Consider the following 17,719-nt stretch of genomic DNA (forward strand, 5'->3'; position numbering starts at 1 on the left):
GGGCCAGAGAACAGTGAGCAACCCTGGAGAATAGAGGATCTAGGCTGGGGTTACCTCATGTGAGCCTGGGGGCGGGGGCATCTGAAGACCTGGAGGTGTAGGGGAGGAGAGGAGTACAGCTAATAGGAAGCAGGTGAAAGTCTGCTCGTGCCCTAGCCAGGGGACAGGCAGGCTGGGATGGTCCAGTCAGTGGGAGGACTGTCAGCTCACAGATAATCCCATGGAACAGGCTCCAGGATGCCCATTCATATTCATTATGTGTGAAGTGGGCGGTTGTAAAGTTAGCTTTCTCTTCATTTAGCTGTCACTAGACAGAAAAATATGAGCTGTGGGTAGATGACCCTGGATGGAAGCCAGTAGCCAGTCTCTAGACTCCCTGCACCTTCCCCCAACCCCTATCCACTATAGACCTCTTCCACTCCTGCTGTGTCCATAGTATTTGTCTTGATCTTGGGCCCAACTTTATTTTCTCCTTTCTGGGCCTTACTCTGGCTTCTTTGCTTGAGCCTCGCCTTCTCTTTCCCTCTTTCTAAGATGAGAGGAGATGAAGCATGCTTTTTTTTTTCTTTTTTTGTGTAGTATTTGAACTCAGTACTTGCTGGGGCTTTCTCACTTAAGGCTGGAGCTCTAAACTTGAGCCACAGTTCCACTTTCAGCTGGTTAATTGGATATACGAGTTTCACAGATATTTCTTGCATAGGCTGGCTTTGAACCTCAATCTTCAGATTTCAGTCTCCTGAGTAGCTAAGATTATTTTCAAGACATGAGTCACCAGTGCCTGGCAAGCTTTTCTTGACCACTGATCAGTCTGGCATGGAACAATACTTGGCACAGAGTAGAACTTCAACAGAACCCTGTAGGAGAAATTTCTCTGAAGTTATCTAGCTTGGGTATGGCACAAAGTCCAAGCCTTAGCTGACCATTCCTTGGGTGAAGAAACTTGTGGTGAAATGGTGTGAGTCCTAAAGTCAAAGGTGGAGCTTGAGCCCCACTTCCATGTTGGAGCAATACACAGAGCTACCTGTAGGAAGCTCCCAGGGGGTAGCCGAGGGAGTCCCTCATGTCTGACTCTAACCTTCCTGCCAGTGTTAGGACCGAGGAAAATGAAGCCGCTAGAAAGGAAGGAAAGGGATGGAGGGATGGAGGAGTGACTCCTCTGGGGATGCATGGCTGCACCACAGCAACCCTCTTGGCTCAGAAATCTGATCTGATGGGGGACTTGCTCCCTGCTTGGGAAGAAGCACAGCACTGACGTGTCTTTGTGTGCTTGGGTTTCTCTGTGTCTGAAAGATGAGGCGTGGGGTGGGGGTGGCTGGGCCGTAGCTGAGTTGGAATTTTTCAAGCAATGTGGTTGTGTTTACTGGGAAGGTGGGAGGGCCAGACCAGCTTTTTTTCCTGCTTTCCAGGCTCCAGAGATAAGGCAGAAAGTAGGGATGAAGAATAGAATGGGTAATACTCTGAAACCACAAGAAAGCATTCTGGCTTTCGTCTCTGCCCCACAGCTCAGTTGTGCTCCTGGGGCATCTGGGAAAAGGCAGCTGCCCCCCCCCCCCACTTCTCCCAGCACCCGGGGTCCCAGCCTACAGACACTCCGAGGACTCCTTGCTCTTCCAGTCTCCCCTCCATTGTTAGTTCAGCCAAGAACTTAGCTCTTTTACTCCCCTTCCCACTCCCTGCCAAATCAGCCCAGCCCTTGAGCTTCTCAGCACCCACAGAAGCCACAAAAGTCTTGGGAGGGTGACAGGACCAGGCATGGAATGCGTCATCCTTGAGAGATTTGCAGCAGGCCCACCTTACCCTATGATCCAGGATCCTCACTGGTACCTCACAAGGGCTTAGCCTGGTTGGTTCCTAGACCCACACCAGCTATAAAGCAACCAAGTGCCAAGCCCTGGTGATAGTTACCTGGCATTAAAAAAAAAAAACACCACCACTTTATTACTGTGCTGGCCAGTACAGTTTTTCTTTTTTCCTTTTTTACAAAGCTTTATGTATATGTTGGTCCTGGGGCTTGAACTCAGGGCCTAGGTGCTGTCCCTAAGCGTTTTTTTTTCTCCTCAAGGCTAGTACTCTCCCACTTTGAGCTACAGCTCTACTTCTGGTTTTCTGATGGTTAATTGGACTTAAGAGTCTGGCTTCAATCTGGCTTTGAATGGTGACCCTCAGATCTCAGCTTCCTGAGTAGTTAGGATTATAGGTGTGAGCCACCAGTACCTAGCTTTTTTTAAAAATTATAAATCTTTACCAAAAAAAAAAAGAGTCAGGATCTCTGAGCCTCAGACTGTAGAAATGTATTTTATTTTTTATCAACATCCACTAGAGTTTCCATGGCATAACTCTGAGAACCTGATAACTGGATGCAAATCCAAATACTTGGTGGTTCCTGGAAGAATTTCTGCTCCCTTCCTTGGAGGAGTGACTCCATAGTATTTGGAGATGAGGCACAGGGCAGGCATAAGGGATGCCTGGAGCAGGGGAGACCTGTATCATCGTGGTGTGTGTGTGTGTGCGCACACGCGTGCACGCACGTGCACTTGCACGCACGTGTGTGGCAGAACTAGGGCTTGAACTCAGGCCTTTTACTATCATCAAGTCTGGTACTCTACTTGAGCCAAGCCACATCTCCACTTCTGGCTTTTTTTCTGGTTAACTGGAGATAAGTCTCAAGAACTTTTCTGCCTGGGGTGGCTTTGAACTGTGATTCTCAGATCTCAGCCTCCTGAGTAGCTACAATTATAAACATGGGCCATCAGCACCCAGCTATACCTGCATTTAGCTGACTTCCACCACCTTCTAGGTCTCTGTGAACACCAAACACTGAACACAGGTCTCCTTGTGAAGGGAAGTGGGAAACATGACCACTCCAAGTGGCACAAAGCTTTCAGTTCAATCTGCATCCTCCTCCCATTTTCCTGAATTCTTGCAGTAAGGAGCCAAGTAAGCTAGAGATTACATCTGGACTTAGACAAAGTCTTGAGGCACCAGGGCAATGCCTCCATTCTTCCAGCCAACTTTGAATGAGGAGATTCAGTCAGTATTAGGAAGAGAGTCCTGCTTGCTTTGTAGTCCCCTTTCTCCCAGACATCCCCAACTATTCTGAGAGAAGGGATCCTATAGCTTATTCCCTGTGGGTCCCAGCTATTTCCTCAAGCCCTCCAAAGCCCCTACCCCCCACATCCCTGGGGCTTGGAGGCAGAGGTATGGGCTCCCTGGTGGTGGGCAGGGAGCAGCTGGGAACAGAAAGCAGGTGGGAAGCACAGTCTGTGTGTCCATGGGACCCGTCACGTGGTCCAGTTCAGCAGACTGGGAGGCTCCTTGGGCTTCACCCTGAGTGAGACAAGGCTTGGAGACTTGTAGTCACCATCTGGGGAAGGCTCAAAGCTGTGGCCCCCCAGGGCAGGAGGAAAGCCATGGATGGAGTAGATGCCAGGGTGGGTTGCAGGGGAGGATGGCATCCCCATGAAGCCAGCCACATTCCCATGAGAGTGGGAGTATGGAGACATACATGGAGAGGGGATGCCCTCTGGAGACACGAGGCATGGACCCCCTGGGCTCCCTGACCCTGGACTGGGCCACATTGAGTTCTGCAGCTGAAAAGAGAGGGGAAAAGTAAGTCCATGGACGAGTTGTCCCAGGTGCTGGTTATCTACCTCATGGCTCTTGCTTTGTTCTTGAGGCCCCAGAAACTTTCCAAGAAATGCCAACTTAGCCCAGGGTTACCCCTCCTACCACTAGTACTGGCATCTGGGAGCAAGCACAACCCAAGAGGAACTTTCTTTGGAGATCAGTTAGCGGAGGATGATGTTAAGTGGTTTTCCTCAGCACACAGGACCCTGATGATTCAGGAATTGGTTCAAGTCTTCCCTGACCAGAACTGACTTTTTTTTTCCAAGCCAGTATTGGGGCTTGAACTCAGGGCCTAGACTCTGCCCCTTAGCTTTTTTTTTTCCACTCTAGGCTAATACTCTACACAGCTTCACTTCCAGCTTTTTTGCTGGTTAATCGGAGATAAGAGGCCCACAGAATTATGGTCCTCAGATCTCAGCCTCCTCAGTAGCTAAGATTACAGGTGGGAGCCACGTGCTCAGCTAGACTTACATTCTTGTTGGCAATCCCAGGGGACATGGTCAGGCCCTGACTCAGGGAGGGGCTGGGGTCTCACCTGGGGGTGACTGTCACTTCGAGGCAGCACCGAGATATCATAGGCAGCAGTGAAAGGGTTCCGCTCCTCTTGCATCTTCCCATAACGCTCACGCTTCCGCCACTTGGCTCTGCGGTTCTGGAACCAGACCTGGGGGACAATTGGGGGTGTTGACTGAGTGTAAGACAGCCCTGATCTGGAGAGGCTGATGGCTGTGTCCTCTAATAGGATAGTAAATGGCTCCAGGCTGGAGGATCCCAAGTACCAGAGGCTTTTAAATATACAACTGTTCTCTGGACTAGGACAATCTGAGAAGGGGCCTGGGAGAGGCCAAAGCCCAGAGTGGTTTACTGGCCCCCTGGGTTCCCTGATGCTATTCCCCAGGCTGAGTCACTTTCAAGTTCTCTAGCCTGGCTGGGTCTGTCTGTCAGGATGGCTGGGCTGAGGGGAGAGTCTGCGGATCAGAGGCTCCCAATACATAGGCATTAGCATTGTAGTTCCCTTGCCTTTTTCCATCCACCTACATTGCAGCCTCTGGGAAATCATAAAGGTGTTCTTGCTCGGGTTGTGGTCCTGTTTAACTGTTTGTTTGTGTTCTCGAGACCTTGGCCAGAACCTACTCCTTAACAAAGCCCCTTGAGGTTGGCCCTTGCTCCCCTCCAGAGCTTCATACTCTGCCAGGCAACAGCACTCCGTTCCTCCTAGTTGTCCCCCAAATTCCAACCCTAGCTCTCTTTGAGACATTCTGCATTTCCTCTCCTTCCTGCCTTTGCTACTCACCTCTCCGACACACATGCAGGCTGGGTATCTCTACCAGGCCTGACTTCTCCCACTGCTCACCACATTCTGCTTCCCTAACTTCTTTGGAAACCTATCTGTCCTGTTCATTTGTGATCCCTTGGCAGGTGATACACTCATCTGTATACATCTGTGTGATGTATGTGTGGTGAGTATAATCCCCTATATGATGATATTTAGTTGTATTGGAGTATGTGGCTTCCCCAACCCCTTCTTTTTGAGCTCCTTCCCCCTCTCCCCCCTCAAGGCTGACTAGCACTCCACCTTGAATCACAGCTCCACTTCTGGCTTTTTGAGACTTGATTAGAGATAAGAGTCTCATGGACTTTCCTGCCTGGGTTGGCTTTGAACCAAGATCTTCAGACCCCAGCCTCCTGAGTAGTTAAGATTACAGGCATGAGCCACATGCACCCAGTGGTATATATGGTTTATTTCTACCTTCCAATAAAACATTTTTGTGTCAGGCTCTGGGAAATATGTTGGTATTAAACCAAATACAACTGTAGTTTTCCAGGGATCCAGCTAAGAGTCACAGCAGAAAAAGCCACACATATATCAAATGTGTGTTTGCGTGCGTGCGTGCATGCGTGCGTGCGTGTGTGTGTGTGTGTGTGTGTGTGTGTGTGTGTGTGTATACCAACTATTCTGACTGGGATAAATCCCCCAGCCTTCCCATCCACATGTCCCTATGGTCCCCCCTTTCATGTAGTCAGGTAAAGCCTTGACAGTTAAGAGACTATAGGCCTTCTTTTCCCAAGTTGCAGAGATCCCAGAGCAGGCATGGCTAAAGTCAAGGAAGGCCACATACCTGCCCAGCTGCCTGGATTTCCTGTCTCTACTCTCTCCCTTTTGGGCATATGAAGAGGCCTGGAGCCAGCCAATAATCCCCTGGGAATGACTTTGCAGTTACTGATATTTTCCTCTAGAGTTCCCACTCTGGACCTCTGCCTGGGCTTTAGACTAGCTCTCAGCAATGTGGTCTTACTATTCCTCCCCATGGGATGGGGTTTATGGGTGTTGGTCATCTTCCTCTTAGAAAACGTACCTCCTCTAGGGCCTCAATTGTTGGAGAAACTTCCAGACTGGGTCTTTTCAGCCCTTTCAAGGTTGGAAAGGCCTAGAAAGAGTGTGGGAACTATATATGTGCCATTCTGTCCCCAAAGCTTTCCACAGAGAGAGCAATTGAGACCCCACCACAAAGTGAGCTATTCCAAAGACTCTCCGGGTGAGCTTCCCTGGTTTGTGTGGTCTGGTGTCTTCTTGAATGTTGGGATTATCACTCTGATGACTTGGACTCTAAGGAATCTTTTATTTTTTTTTTCATTTTTTAAAAAATTTGTGCTAGGGTATTATTTGTCCTACTATAATAAAAAAGCAAAAAAAAAATTTTTAAAAATTGTTCTAATACTAGGGCTAGAACTAGGGTCTTGAGCTTTCCCTTGGCTTTTTCACTCAGTGTTGGCAAGCTATCATTTGAGCCACGCTTCCACTTTCGGTCTTTTGCTAATTAATTGGAGATAAGTATCTCACAGACTTTCTTGCTCCCTCTGGCTTTGAACCTTGATCCTCCCCTCAGCCTCTTGAATAGCTAGGATTACAGGCATTAGCCAGCAGTGCTTAGTGGCCCTAGGGAATTTTGGGAAAGAGTTCTAGAAATCTGCCTTGGGTGTGACATGGAAGGAACAGAGAAGCAGGAGAACCCAACAGAGCAGGGATAACGGTCCAAGCCTCTCTGGCTTCAGTTAACTAGCCTCTGCTCCATGGTGACTGGCTTCTATAGACTAGCTTACCAGGCTGATATGCTTCGTATAGCCTCACCCCAGCACATTCAGGGAGCTTCTGGAAGGGCCCTGTGAAGAGTGTAATAAGCATGCGCTTTGCCCTTACTAAGTCTCCTCTGTGTTGTGGTGAGGGGGGCAGACTCCTCTGCCAGGGCAGTAATCTCACCTTTCCCTAGGACCCCAAACCCACCTGGCCACTTGACCTGTCGTGATTAGCCAATTCACAGAGAGCCACAAATGACCATGTTCCTCTTGGGCCAGACTCATATTGAACTTCCTTCTCTCCTTTCCAACCCTCCTTGCTCCATTCATGTTTGTTGTTTGTATGTTTATTTATTTATTTGACAATCCTGGGGCTTGAACTCAGGGTCTGGGTGCTGTCCCTGAGCCATTTTGTGCTTAAGGCTAGCACTCCATCACTTGAGCCACAGCTCCACTTCTGTTTTTTCTGTGCTTAATTGGAGATAAGACCATCACAGACTTTCCTGCCTGGGCTGGCTTTGAACAGTGATCCTCAGATCTCAGCCTCTGGAGTAGCTGGGATTAGAGGCATGAGCTACAAGCGCCTAGCTTACATTCATGTTCTTTGTCACTTCCAACAGACTTCCTTTCATTTCCCAGGATCTTCTCACCCTTCCTTTCCCTCACCCCAGACTGGACTCTCCACTGTGTGGCTTCTAGATGTATGTTTGGCACTTAACTGCTTCCAAAATGCTGCCAAACCTGTGATTCTTAAGGGACTAAATTGCTACTCTCATTTCTTTTTCCTGGAAGTGGGAAATAAGGTCCCATAACATGCCCTCAATTCATTTGACCAGCTAGTTAGTAAGTGACAACGTTAAGATTCTCAGATCTTAGGGTTGCTCACACCTGTAATCTGAGCTAATTACCAGGCTGAAGTCTGAGGATTATGGTTCAAAACCACCCTAGGCAGGCAAGCCTATGAGACTCTTATCTCCAATAAACTACCAAAAAAAAAAAACAAACCCAGAAGTGGAGCTGTGGCTCAAGTGGTACAATGCTATCCTTGAGCAAAAGCAGCTCAGGGATAGCCGCAGGCCCAGACCCCAACCCCTCCACACACTCTCTCTCTCTCTTTGTTTTTTTGGTTGGTCTTGAACTCAGAGCCTGGGTGCTGTCCCTGAGCTATTCAGCTCAAGGCTAGCACTCTACCACTTGAGCCTCAGTGCCACTTCCACCCCAACCCCTCCAGAGAGAGAGAGAGAGAGAGAGAGAGAGAGAGAGAGAGTCTCAGATAGATCTAAGAGCCCAATTCTCCCCAAACACATGTACAAAACTCAATTTGGACCCAAAGAGTCTGTGGCTGCAGTAAAGCTGGGCATAGAGGGTAAACGAGGGCCAAGCAGCAGTGTGAGAAGCCAGTGTCATATCTCCCAGCCTTTCTATGGTCTGGTCCATGGCCCCAGTGGCTGGGTGTCCAGAGAGCTTGGTGCCCACCATGGGCTCACCTGTACTCGGGCCTCAGTCAGATCAGTGCGCAGAGCCAGCTGTTCCCGGGCGTACACGTCAGGGTAGTGGGTTTTCTGGAAGACTTTCTCTAACTCTTCCAGCTGGAATGTGCTGAAAGTCGTGCGGTTCCGGCGCTTCTTGCTCTTGTTCTTGGACAACTCCATGGAGTCAGGGAGTCCCGGGGAAACAGGGACGCGTAGGTTGGCCAAGCAGGGGCCTGGGGAGCCTTGCAAGTTAGAGGGCCCGTCTCTGGGCCCCCCTCGGCAGTCCAAGGGCAGCTGGGGGAAGCTGGTGACGGCTTTGGAGGCTTTCTCCTCAGCTGCAATGGAAAACAAAAAGGAGGATGGAAACAGAACAGGGGGTTTTGTGGGTGGAATGGAGGGAGGGGAAGAGCATTGACGCTCCAGTCCCCGCCTCCCCCTTCCTTCCCCTTCCCTTCCCTTCCTCCCAGGCAGCCACCCTCCAAGGGAGCCTGGCATTCAGAGGCCTGCCTGCTGAGCCTCCAGCTGGGGAGGGGGCCCTAGGGAACCATGTGCTCTGTGGTCTGGGTGGATCTGCTGGGGCCAGAAGGGGGTTCATTTCGGGGAAATGCTCTGTGGTGGTGTGTCCTAGTGGGTGTGGAGGTGCCAGGGTTGGCGCCATGGCATGGCCCGCCACCCTGGCAGGGCCAAGGGCGGGGGGGGGGGTTGACAATGGGGTGGCTGACATCTCCCACCCCTGCCAGGAAGTGCTCCCTTGTTCTGAGGCTGCAGGCCTTGGTTCCCATGCCCTCAGCTTCTGCCTCTGCGCCCAGGGCCAGGCAGGCAATGGACACAAATGTCTAGATCACCTTTGGCTGGCCTGGCTGTGTCTCCTTCTCAGAACCCAAAGTCTCAGGTCAACATCAAATCCTCCAGCTCTGGGGTATAAAGAGCAAGTTGAGACAAGATTCAGAGGGGTTTGCCTCTCTCCATTCCTCTTCAGCTGTGATGTCTGGGCAAGGACCCAAGCTTCAGCATAGAAGCCCAGATCGGTTGTGCTTAGTGGAAAGTGGGTGACCAGTGTCACAATGGGGGAACAGACCCTCTCCCCCTTATTCACTGCCTGCCCCACCCTGCTCAGGAGTTCCTGACTACTCCTCCATGGCCTATGATTAAGAGGCAGGGGAGGGCGTGATTGTGGCCTGGGAACAGTTCCCAGCAGCCCCACTCTGACGTGCTAACCCTCGTTCAGGAAGCTTGGCAAAACCCCACCATGACGACCAACTGACAGGGCATGGTGAAAAATAGGTCACCCTGAGGGCCCTGCCCTTTCCCTCTGGCAAGGACCCCCAGCAGTGTCCCCTTGAAATTCTTCCTCCACAGTCCACTGGGATGGCAGCCATGACGCCACAAAGAAGCCCCACTGCCTTACACAGCCCCTTCTCTGGCCCCAGGCCCATCTCCAATGGGGGCCCAGCCCCCAGGAGGCCCAGCTAGCTGGCACCAAGAGTCTGTTTCTTCCCAGGGACTTGGTGTCAAGATTACAGCCTGGGGGGGGGGGGGGCGGGGTGGTGGTGGAGTGCAACCGGAGATATGGGCTTTTCAGGATCTGGGACAGATGAGTTCCTGTCTGGAGGACAAACCGGGCAAAGTTTTTCTCAGCTGGAAGGTAGTGACCTGCCAGGGCCACCCAGGCTGTACAATAAGCTCTCCATGCATGTCCTGGAGACTTGGGGCTGTTAGATAGGGCCTACCCTCTGGGTATGCCTAGCCTACAGTTACAGCTCAGGCACCAAGTCTCCTTTATGACTTGTGTGGGACCGAGGTGGAAGAATATCTCCAGTCCTTGCCTTCTGCTCTTGGCCAACTCATTTTGGTTCTAGGGTAAGTCTTTTGGTTAGAAAGGAGGAATCAAAGTTGAACCAAAGCCTGGCACGGGTGGCTCATGCCTGTAATCCTGGCTCCTTATCTCCAATAAACTGCCAAAAAAAACCCAAAACACCAAAAAACCCAGAGGTGGAGCTGTGGCTACAATCTGAGGACTGTGGTTCAAAGCCAGCCTAGACAGGGAAGTCCATGAGACTCTTATCTCCAATTAACCACCAGAAAACCAAAAGTGGTGCTGTGGCTCAAAATGGTAGAGCACAAGCCCTGAGTGATAAAGCTCAGGGATAATGCCTAAGCTCTGAGTTTAAGCTCCATAATTGACGAAAGAAAGAAAGAAAGAAAGAAAGAAAGAAAGAAAGAAAGAAAGAAAGAAAGAAAGAAAGAAAGGAAGAAAGGAAGAAAGGAAGAAAGAAAGGAAGAAAGAAAGAGAAAGAAAAAGAAAGGAAGGAAGGAAGGAAGGAAGAAAAAGAAAGAGAGAGAGAAAGAAAAGTTGAACCAAGTAATTGAAAATGGTAATGAGAATAAGGAACAGGATAGCCACACGTGGTAAGTTCATAAAGTAGTTGAGAGGGAAGTCTTGGCATCATGGGAAGTGTACTGGACATGAGGGGGGAAAGAAAGAAAGAAAGACAGAGAGAGAGAGAGAGAGAGACAGAGAGTGGAAAGAGCTCAGGGCAGGGGTTCAGAGAGTATTGACATTACAGAGACTTCTCCAAAGTCCTGGGGTTTTCCCTCTGCCTCTTGCACCCTCCCTGTTTGGTCCCAGTAAGAACCTGCCTAGAGGATATGATGGGATTTGAGCTCCTGTGGTTTGTCTTCTTGATCCTGAGCCACCTAGCTGACAGTCAAGGGATGAAAATGAAACACAGTACAGCAGATTTTTTCAGAGCGGCTACCTGCAAGTGTCAGGCGCACTGGCTTTTGCTCACCTTCCATCCTACCTATCCCTCTCAAAGGACCAGAGAACTGCTCCTGGGGCTACAGTTGCCATTGCCCTGATCTGACTAGAGGATTCCAGAGGGCAGCATCCACATCCTTTTCCAGAGGAGACAGACCCAGAAAGACCAGACCCAAAAGGAAGTCTGAGATAAATGGAGGATGGCAATCAAGAAAAATCCCAGAAGCTCAGAAGTAGAAGCCAGCAGTAATTTAAGCTTGTCAGGAAAAGTGACTTTGTTAAGTAGGGAACATTAGCGGGGCTAAACTTTGTCCAGACAATGTTGGTGAGAAGATATTCATGTTGGACACTGGAAGCCTAAGGCTCAGCTCCTGGTGCGTCCTGGGCCTACACAATCTGGGACCACAGCCACATGCTGTTCTGAAATGAAAGCCAGGAACCAGACCTTTAATGTGTGGATGGTGCTCTTCCTCCCCTAAGCTGCCTGCCTTTACACCTTGGCAAACCACGGAGGTGCTGGTGGGGGTTACCTAATCTCCAACTAGATGCTGCTCCAAGCCACTGTGCAGGAACTGCTCCTGGGGCCTGCTAGGTGCCCTAGCATTCCAGATGGTTGGTGTCCATTGTGGCAGGTGGTAAGATCCACCACCTACCTAGCTTTCATCTCTCCTTACAACCCAACTCATCTAGTTCCTGTTGCTACACTGATTTCATTGAGTGGGCTGCAGAGTTCCCTGAGACCTGTGTGGACATAACTGCCATCTGAAGAACCCTGGTGGATTCTTGGTGCTTCAGGTAGAGGTGCTCAGCATTAGCCTAGAGATCGCAGCGAGGACTGACTGCGATCCACCGTTGGCCCTGTCTGGTCTGGGGGGCAGCGGCACGGGATGGGGTGTCGCAGCTTCAACTAACAAACCCCAGCAGTGGTCACTTGCCACCTCAGCTGCAGCCGAAAGACCAGGGAGCCAAGCTAGGGGGAGAAAGGCTGACAGCCCCCAGGAGGGCAGAAACTTCCCAGCGGCCACTCATCGTGGCAGTGAGGGTGATTAGCGCATCTCGAGCTGGGCATCTCGAACTGGCCGTGCCCTTCAACGGGTGGACAGAGGCTGGCGCGGGGGGGGGGGGGGGGGGGGGCGGCGGCCGGGAAAGGAGCAGCGCAGTGCGCCCCCGGCTCCAGAGCGCGCAACTGCTCCGCCTAGGCAGAGACCCGCCGGGCAGATGGGCGCAGCGGCGCGCTCACTGACCTGTGTCGTTATTGGTACAATGTTTTCTATGCGTTTTTACCACTTATGTATTCCCTTTTCTAGACTCATTTTCTATTACCCGACTGATTTTTGTTTTCCCCTATTAAATGAATAAAAGTAGTATAATTGTCCTCTTAAAAAAAAAAGAACATAAGGCATATTTCCCCTTTCACTACAACTTGTCACTAAGGGAGGCTCCAGCCTGCGGGAGTCGTCCCTCCCCAGTCACCGCAGCCCGGCCAGGGCTTCCCCGAGGGCCAGCGTCGGCGGGATCTCTTCGTTTGGTTTGTCTGCAGAGCATGGACTAGTCTTTCCCACTGGTTCTCATTTTGTTCTGTTCTTTTTAGGACGTCCCCTTTCATTCCCTCCCTTCTCTCCTTCGTCTCTTCTCTCCTCATTTACCCGCTTCGTTCGATCAAATCTTCTCTTTGCTTCCTTTTTTCTTTTCATTTTTTTCTTTTCTTTTTTCTTTTCTCTTCCGTTCCTCGGACCCCTTGGTTCTCTCCGCCCTGCTCCACTGTTGTGTCCAGTTCCCCGCCCAGCTTTTTGGTCATTGTTTGCGCTTTGGGGTGGTCTTACTCCGCATTTCGTTGTCGTTGACACGCTCGCCGTCGGATCCTAGGACGCCAGGTTCCTCCCCAGCGCTCTCGGTTGCGCGCGCGGCTCGGGCCGGTCCAGGCGCCCGGGGCCATCGGTGAAGGATGAGCGCCAGCAGCCGCACCGCTGGCCCAGGAGTGGGCAGCGCCCGCCGCGCCGCGCTCTAAAGCTAGGCCAGTACCTGTCCCTTGCGGTGCTTGAAGTGCTGCTCGGCCGCCGCGTCTGGCAGGGATCAGAGGAGCCAGGCCAACTGCTTCTCATTAAGTCCCAACTGTGGTTTTTATCAGGAGAGCTTCTTTCAAAGGGCAGAGACACGAAGCTTCGCGGACCCGCTCATTTCCTCCGCTGACCCCCACACACCTCCCTGCCCTCCCTTCCACATTCCCACCACCCCGGCTGGACGAAGACCCGAGCTGCCCAGCCACTGCGTGGAAGCCTGAGACACGCCAGGACCGCACAGGCTGCGGCAGAGCTGGGCGGGATCTCCCAGGGACCCCCTCTCTTCCCTAGGCTCAACTACGGAGCGGATCTCCGCCGTGAAGGGTGGCGGCCTGGGTAGGGTGGGCGTGGGCGCCCACCAGCCTGCCAGGCCCCAGCGATCGGGCGCAATCCTGGAACCATGGCATGGTCCAACCGGCCTTTAGCACCCAGGACACCAGCCTACGACTCAGAAGCACCCAGAATTCAGACCCACCCAGAGAGGCTCTCCACGGCCCAGCGGTGACGATCTGGTGCGGGGAGGATGCCAACTCTCCCCGAAGGACGACCATCACCGTGCGTAACGACGGGGAGGCCAGGTTAGTCTGAGAAATTAAGAGTCTTGAGCATGGCCCCAAGATTGCGGGACCATCCGCAGCCATTCCCCCATTCCACTTAAGGCACGGGCTGCGCCCTTCCCGCCGAGGCCCGGCCCGAGCAAGGGAGGAGAGGCGGGTCCGATCGGGCCGCAGCCTTCGCCTGGAGCCGGCTTGGCCTCTCCAGGTCGAGGCCCAGCCTCCGAATCCTCCAGGAAGGCCAGACACAAAAGCGGAGCGAGTCTCCCCCAGCGTCGGGGCTCATTGAGGCTCCCGGGCCCTCGGCCCAATCCAGGCTTCTGGGTCGGTGGCAGTTCCAGCCCAAAGCCGGCCGGCCAAACCAGATGTCTTATTTTCTTTGCGACGGTGCCCGGGGTCGTCGCCGCTTTACCCTCCCCTCGACTTCCCGACTCCCGATCCTGGGGAAACGGATGACCCTGCCTCCCGCGCCGCACTGGCTTTCGCCTGGTCCGGGCTAGCGGCAATCTGGATACCGTGGTTGCCGTGGCGAAAAGGGCAAAGAGCTGAGATCTAGGCGACCCGAGAGAGAAGCAGAGAGGCCAGGGCGGGCCGGGGTAGGGAAGGGGAGAGGGTCTGGCTGCGGGCTACCCGCCGCGCCGCGCCGCGCGTTACCTTCCGCGGGGCCCTCGTAGAAGTGGCCGCCGTTAAGCGCGGGGCCGGGCCCGAGGTCCTGCAGGTACTTGGCGGGCGGCTTGGCCGGCTCTGGGAGGTAGGGCTCCAGAGGCCCGCAGGCCGGGAAACGGGGCAGCCTCGGGCCTCGGGGTGGCACGGGATGCAGGTGAGGCGCCGCGTCGGGAGTTCCCTGCGGGCCTGGAGGCTCGTCCCCAGCGGCCGCATAGGGACCCGGCGCGGGCCCCACAGCGAAAGGCGTGCAGCGCTCAGGGTCCATGCCGGCTTGGGGCGCACAGGCCGCGGGGGCTCCGGGGCTCGCGCTACCCGCCCGGCCTGTGAGCGCCCGCCAAGGGGGAGGGACCTGGGCTCGGGGGCGCGGAGCCCCCGGGAGCGGCGCGCGCCGCGGGGGGCGGAGGGGGCAGAGGAGGGGGCCGCGCCTCTGACTTAATGCTGGAACTATCCACGTCACGTGCGCCCCCGCGCGGGTTAACCCCTCGGAGTCCGGGAACCCCCCGCTTCCCCCTGAGCTCGGTGTTCCCAAGGCAGTCGGAGGAGAGGAGGCGGAAAGCCTCCATTGGAGGGCAGGGACCCTTTATGAACTTTATCCTGGGCGAGTCCCGGCCCAGGGTCCTGAACTCGGGCCCAGGGACCCAAGTCCCTGGTGAGGCAGTGGAGTTAATGAGCAGATCTCCTCCCCCAGCAAACCCTTGTAGGCCTGATCTCCCGACATCAGTCTGGCGGAAGGGTTGGGCTGTCCCTTTCCTTGGCTCTTTTTGCTGGGAACTGGGAGAAATAAACTCATTCCCTAGATGCCTCTTGCTTTGCACCCTTGTGCTGGAGTCATTGGGTACCCTGTGTGGAAACAGTTCTAAGCCTGAGTCTGGACGCTATCATTAATTAGCTTTGGGGTCTGGAATGTCAGGCCCCTCCTCATCTGACTTGGAGGTCAGGGTATTCAACCACGGAGCCCAGGCAGGCCAGAACAGACAGTGAGTGAGAGGCTCCCAAGCCAGAACAGGGTCCAGCATAACAGGCTATGGATCAGATAAAAATGCAATAGAAGGGAGTTGCGTGCATGGAGTGAATGCCTTGGGTGGTTTGGCGACAGGCTGAAACACTACTTTTTGCAGCTCAGACCCCTGGGCTCTGTTGCTCCCTTTTTGGAGGAGATGAGTAGAACCACATCTCTTAAAAGAGTTTCACCAACCCCAAAGAAACATTGGATTGGGGCTGTAGTTTAGCATGACTGGAAAGACAGAAACAACAACAAAAGACCCTAAAACACAAAAACCTACTGAAGAAAAGTTGGAAAGAAATACAAGAAGGCCTTAGGACCAGACTCCCTTACCATGAATGGAGAGCCTCTGGGTCTGGGTTAAAACAGTTATATTCTCAGTTGCCCCCAGAGATTAGTAAGAGGGGTTGGGGAGTCAAACATCATTTGTATTTCATTTGAATTCTTGATTTTTAAAGGAATCTAAGAAGCCTGGTGTGAACACCTCCCTCTTCCGTTAGAGGCTTAGAGGGGGTTTCTTGGCTGTCCACAGCCAGAGTTGGGCTGTAAATCAAGGCCAAACAGGAACCAGAAGTCTTGCATCTCACAAGGAGTCATTAAGCCATTATTAAACATACCGTGACTTCTTTGCAGCCTTATTGGTTTAAACACCACATTGGAGGCATTATGGCCATTAGGGCCCCTAAGCACAGACTGCACACTGGGCAGAGAGATGGAAGCACCTGGGGCTGATATTTCCAGCCTAGAGGGTGGCTCAGCTCAAAATTAAGCTTTCACTCTGGCCATTCCAGAGGAATCTGGTCTCCAGAGAGCAGTGGATCCCAGCTCTAGCAACCAACTTGCACTGATCATCAATAAAGTGTCTCGATAACTGGTAGTTAGATATTGTTGCCTTCCAAGGAGGATGTTGTAGTTCAGGACATTGGTTCAGCAAAGTTATCAAGCAGCTTGGATGAAAGTATGACACAGGAAAAAAAAGTCACCAACAAGTTAACAAGGCAGCCTAGATTAAATGCTGGGTCTTTTACCTCAAGCAATACATTTTCTGTGCCTTGGTTTTCTCATCATAAAAATATGTCACACACTTGGGGTGTGGGGGTATTTGAGAAGCACTCATGTTTTTCTGTACCGTGCTAATTTAAGAGACAATGATGATAATGATAATGCTGCTGGTGGTTTATCCAGAATGGGAACCCAGATTTCTGGATTCTATTACTGAATTGACAGAAAGCATCTGATTACAGATTTCCATCTGAGGCTGGCTATGGGCATAGATCTATGACACTGCCCCTACGACTTAACAGCCTTTCTCAGGGCAGGAAATTCCTCCTGAAATTTACACTGAACAATTGCATCTATTTCTATGCTGCCATGATGTTACCAAGGAAGGTTTAGACTACATTCAAGTTTGGTGGACATAAGGGATTGCCCTTCCTAGAGGGTTTCCTCTAAGGACCATACCACACAGGACACCAAGAGAAATCTCTCCTGCCTGCTTTTAAGCTACTAGGACAAACACATACCTTTATCCATATCTGGTGTGGGAGGAGTTTGGCGGAGCAGGTGTATAGAAAATTGCAACAACAGAACATCTCATTACTTAACTTTCCTTAGGCAGCTTGGGAGATCATGGAGTACTGCAGAGGACCCTGTTTTATAATCAAGTACCTATGCATAATAAAAACATGCTGGGCTTGGTAAGAAATGTATGCATTATCCTGCCCATGTAATTGTAACCCCTCTGTACAGTATGTTCACAAATAAAATAAAATAAAAACATGCTGGACATTTGCTCATTTAGTCTATGCCCATAGATTTATTTAGTCTCTAAAACAATCCTTGCAGTAGGCACATTTATTAACTCTAGATTAGTGTGTGTGTGTGTGTGTGTGTGTGTGTGTGTGTGTGTGTGTGTGTGTGTGTGTGTGTGTGTGTGTGTGTGTGTGTATCCTGGTGCTTGAACTCAGGGCCTGGCCAGCCAGTCTTAGTGCTGTTTTACAGAGAAAGAACTTGAGGTCACAGAATGGGGCCATTCGTTCAGTTTGGACACAGCCAGTTAGAAGCAGAACTAACCATACCCACCCCCTGCCACCCACCTGCCATACATGACTCTCAAGTCCTTCTTCAGCTAATATGATAAAGTTGAAATCGTTCACGGAATGTGCTTGTTTTCTCAATGGGAAGGTTGAGGTTTCTTCCTTAAATGGGAGTTGAGGCCAGACAGTGCTGAGGGCAAAGTAAGTCTGAGGGTTGCTGCACTGCTGCCTTCATCAGCACCAACTGGCACCCAGCTGTGGAGTCTGGGGAAAGGTGGTTTCTGCTAAGCTGAGACCAAATGAAACAGAGTGTCTAACACCTGAGTGGTTTTATGACCCGCTCAGATGTAGGGCAAAGTTTTAAGGGATTTGTGAGTTTACCATTCATGCTGTTTAATAACTCTTTGAATTAGCATTGGTCACTGATAACATTGTACACAGAGTTAAGAGATGCACTGATAGATG

At 51.8% G+C, this 17,719-nt stretch overlaps 1 protein-coding gene across 1 annotated transcript; it reads right to left on the reverse strand.

Moving 5' to 3' along the window:
• Positions 1-3,094: 3,094 nt before the first annotated feature.
• Positions 3,095-14,480, reverse strand: Alx3 (ALX homeobox 3). The gene is made up of 4 exons (XM_070007396.1): positions 14,204-14,480; positions 8,190-8,509; positions 4,163-4,291; positions 3,095-3,590 (listed from the first exon to the last, which is right to left on the reverse strand). The coding sequence occupies exons 1-4, from the start codon at positions 14,478-14,480 to the stop codon at positions 3,282-3,284; spliced, it is 1,035 nt and encodes a 344-aa protein (XP_069863497.1). The 3' UTR covers positions 3,095-3,281.
• Between the last annotated feature and the right edge of the window lie 3,239 nt (positions 14,481-17,719).

The sequence above is a fragment of the Dipodomys merriami genome, unplaced genomic scaffold, assembly GCF_024711535.1.
Source record: "Dipodomys merriami isolate MVZ:Mamm:240054 unplaced genomic scaffold, mDipMer1.0.p SCAF_7, whole genome shotgun sequence".
NCBI classification, from domain to species: Eukaryota; Metazoa; Chordata; class Mammalia; order Rodentia; family Heteromyidae; genus Dipodomys; species Dipodomys merriami.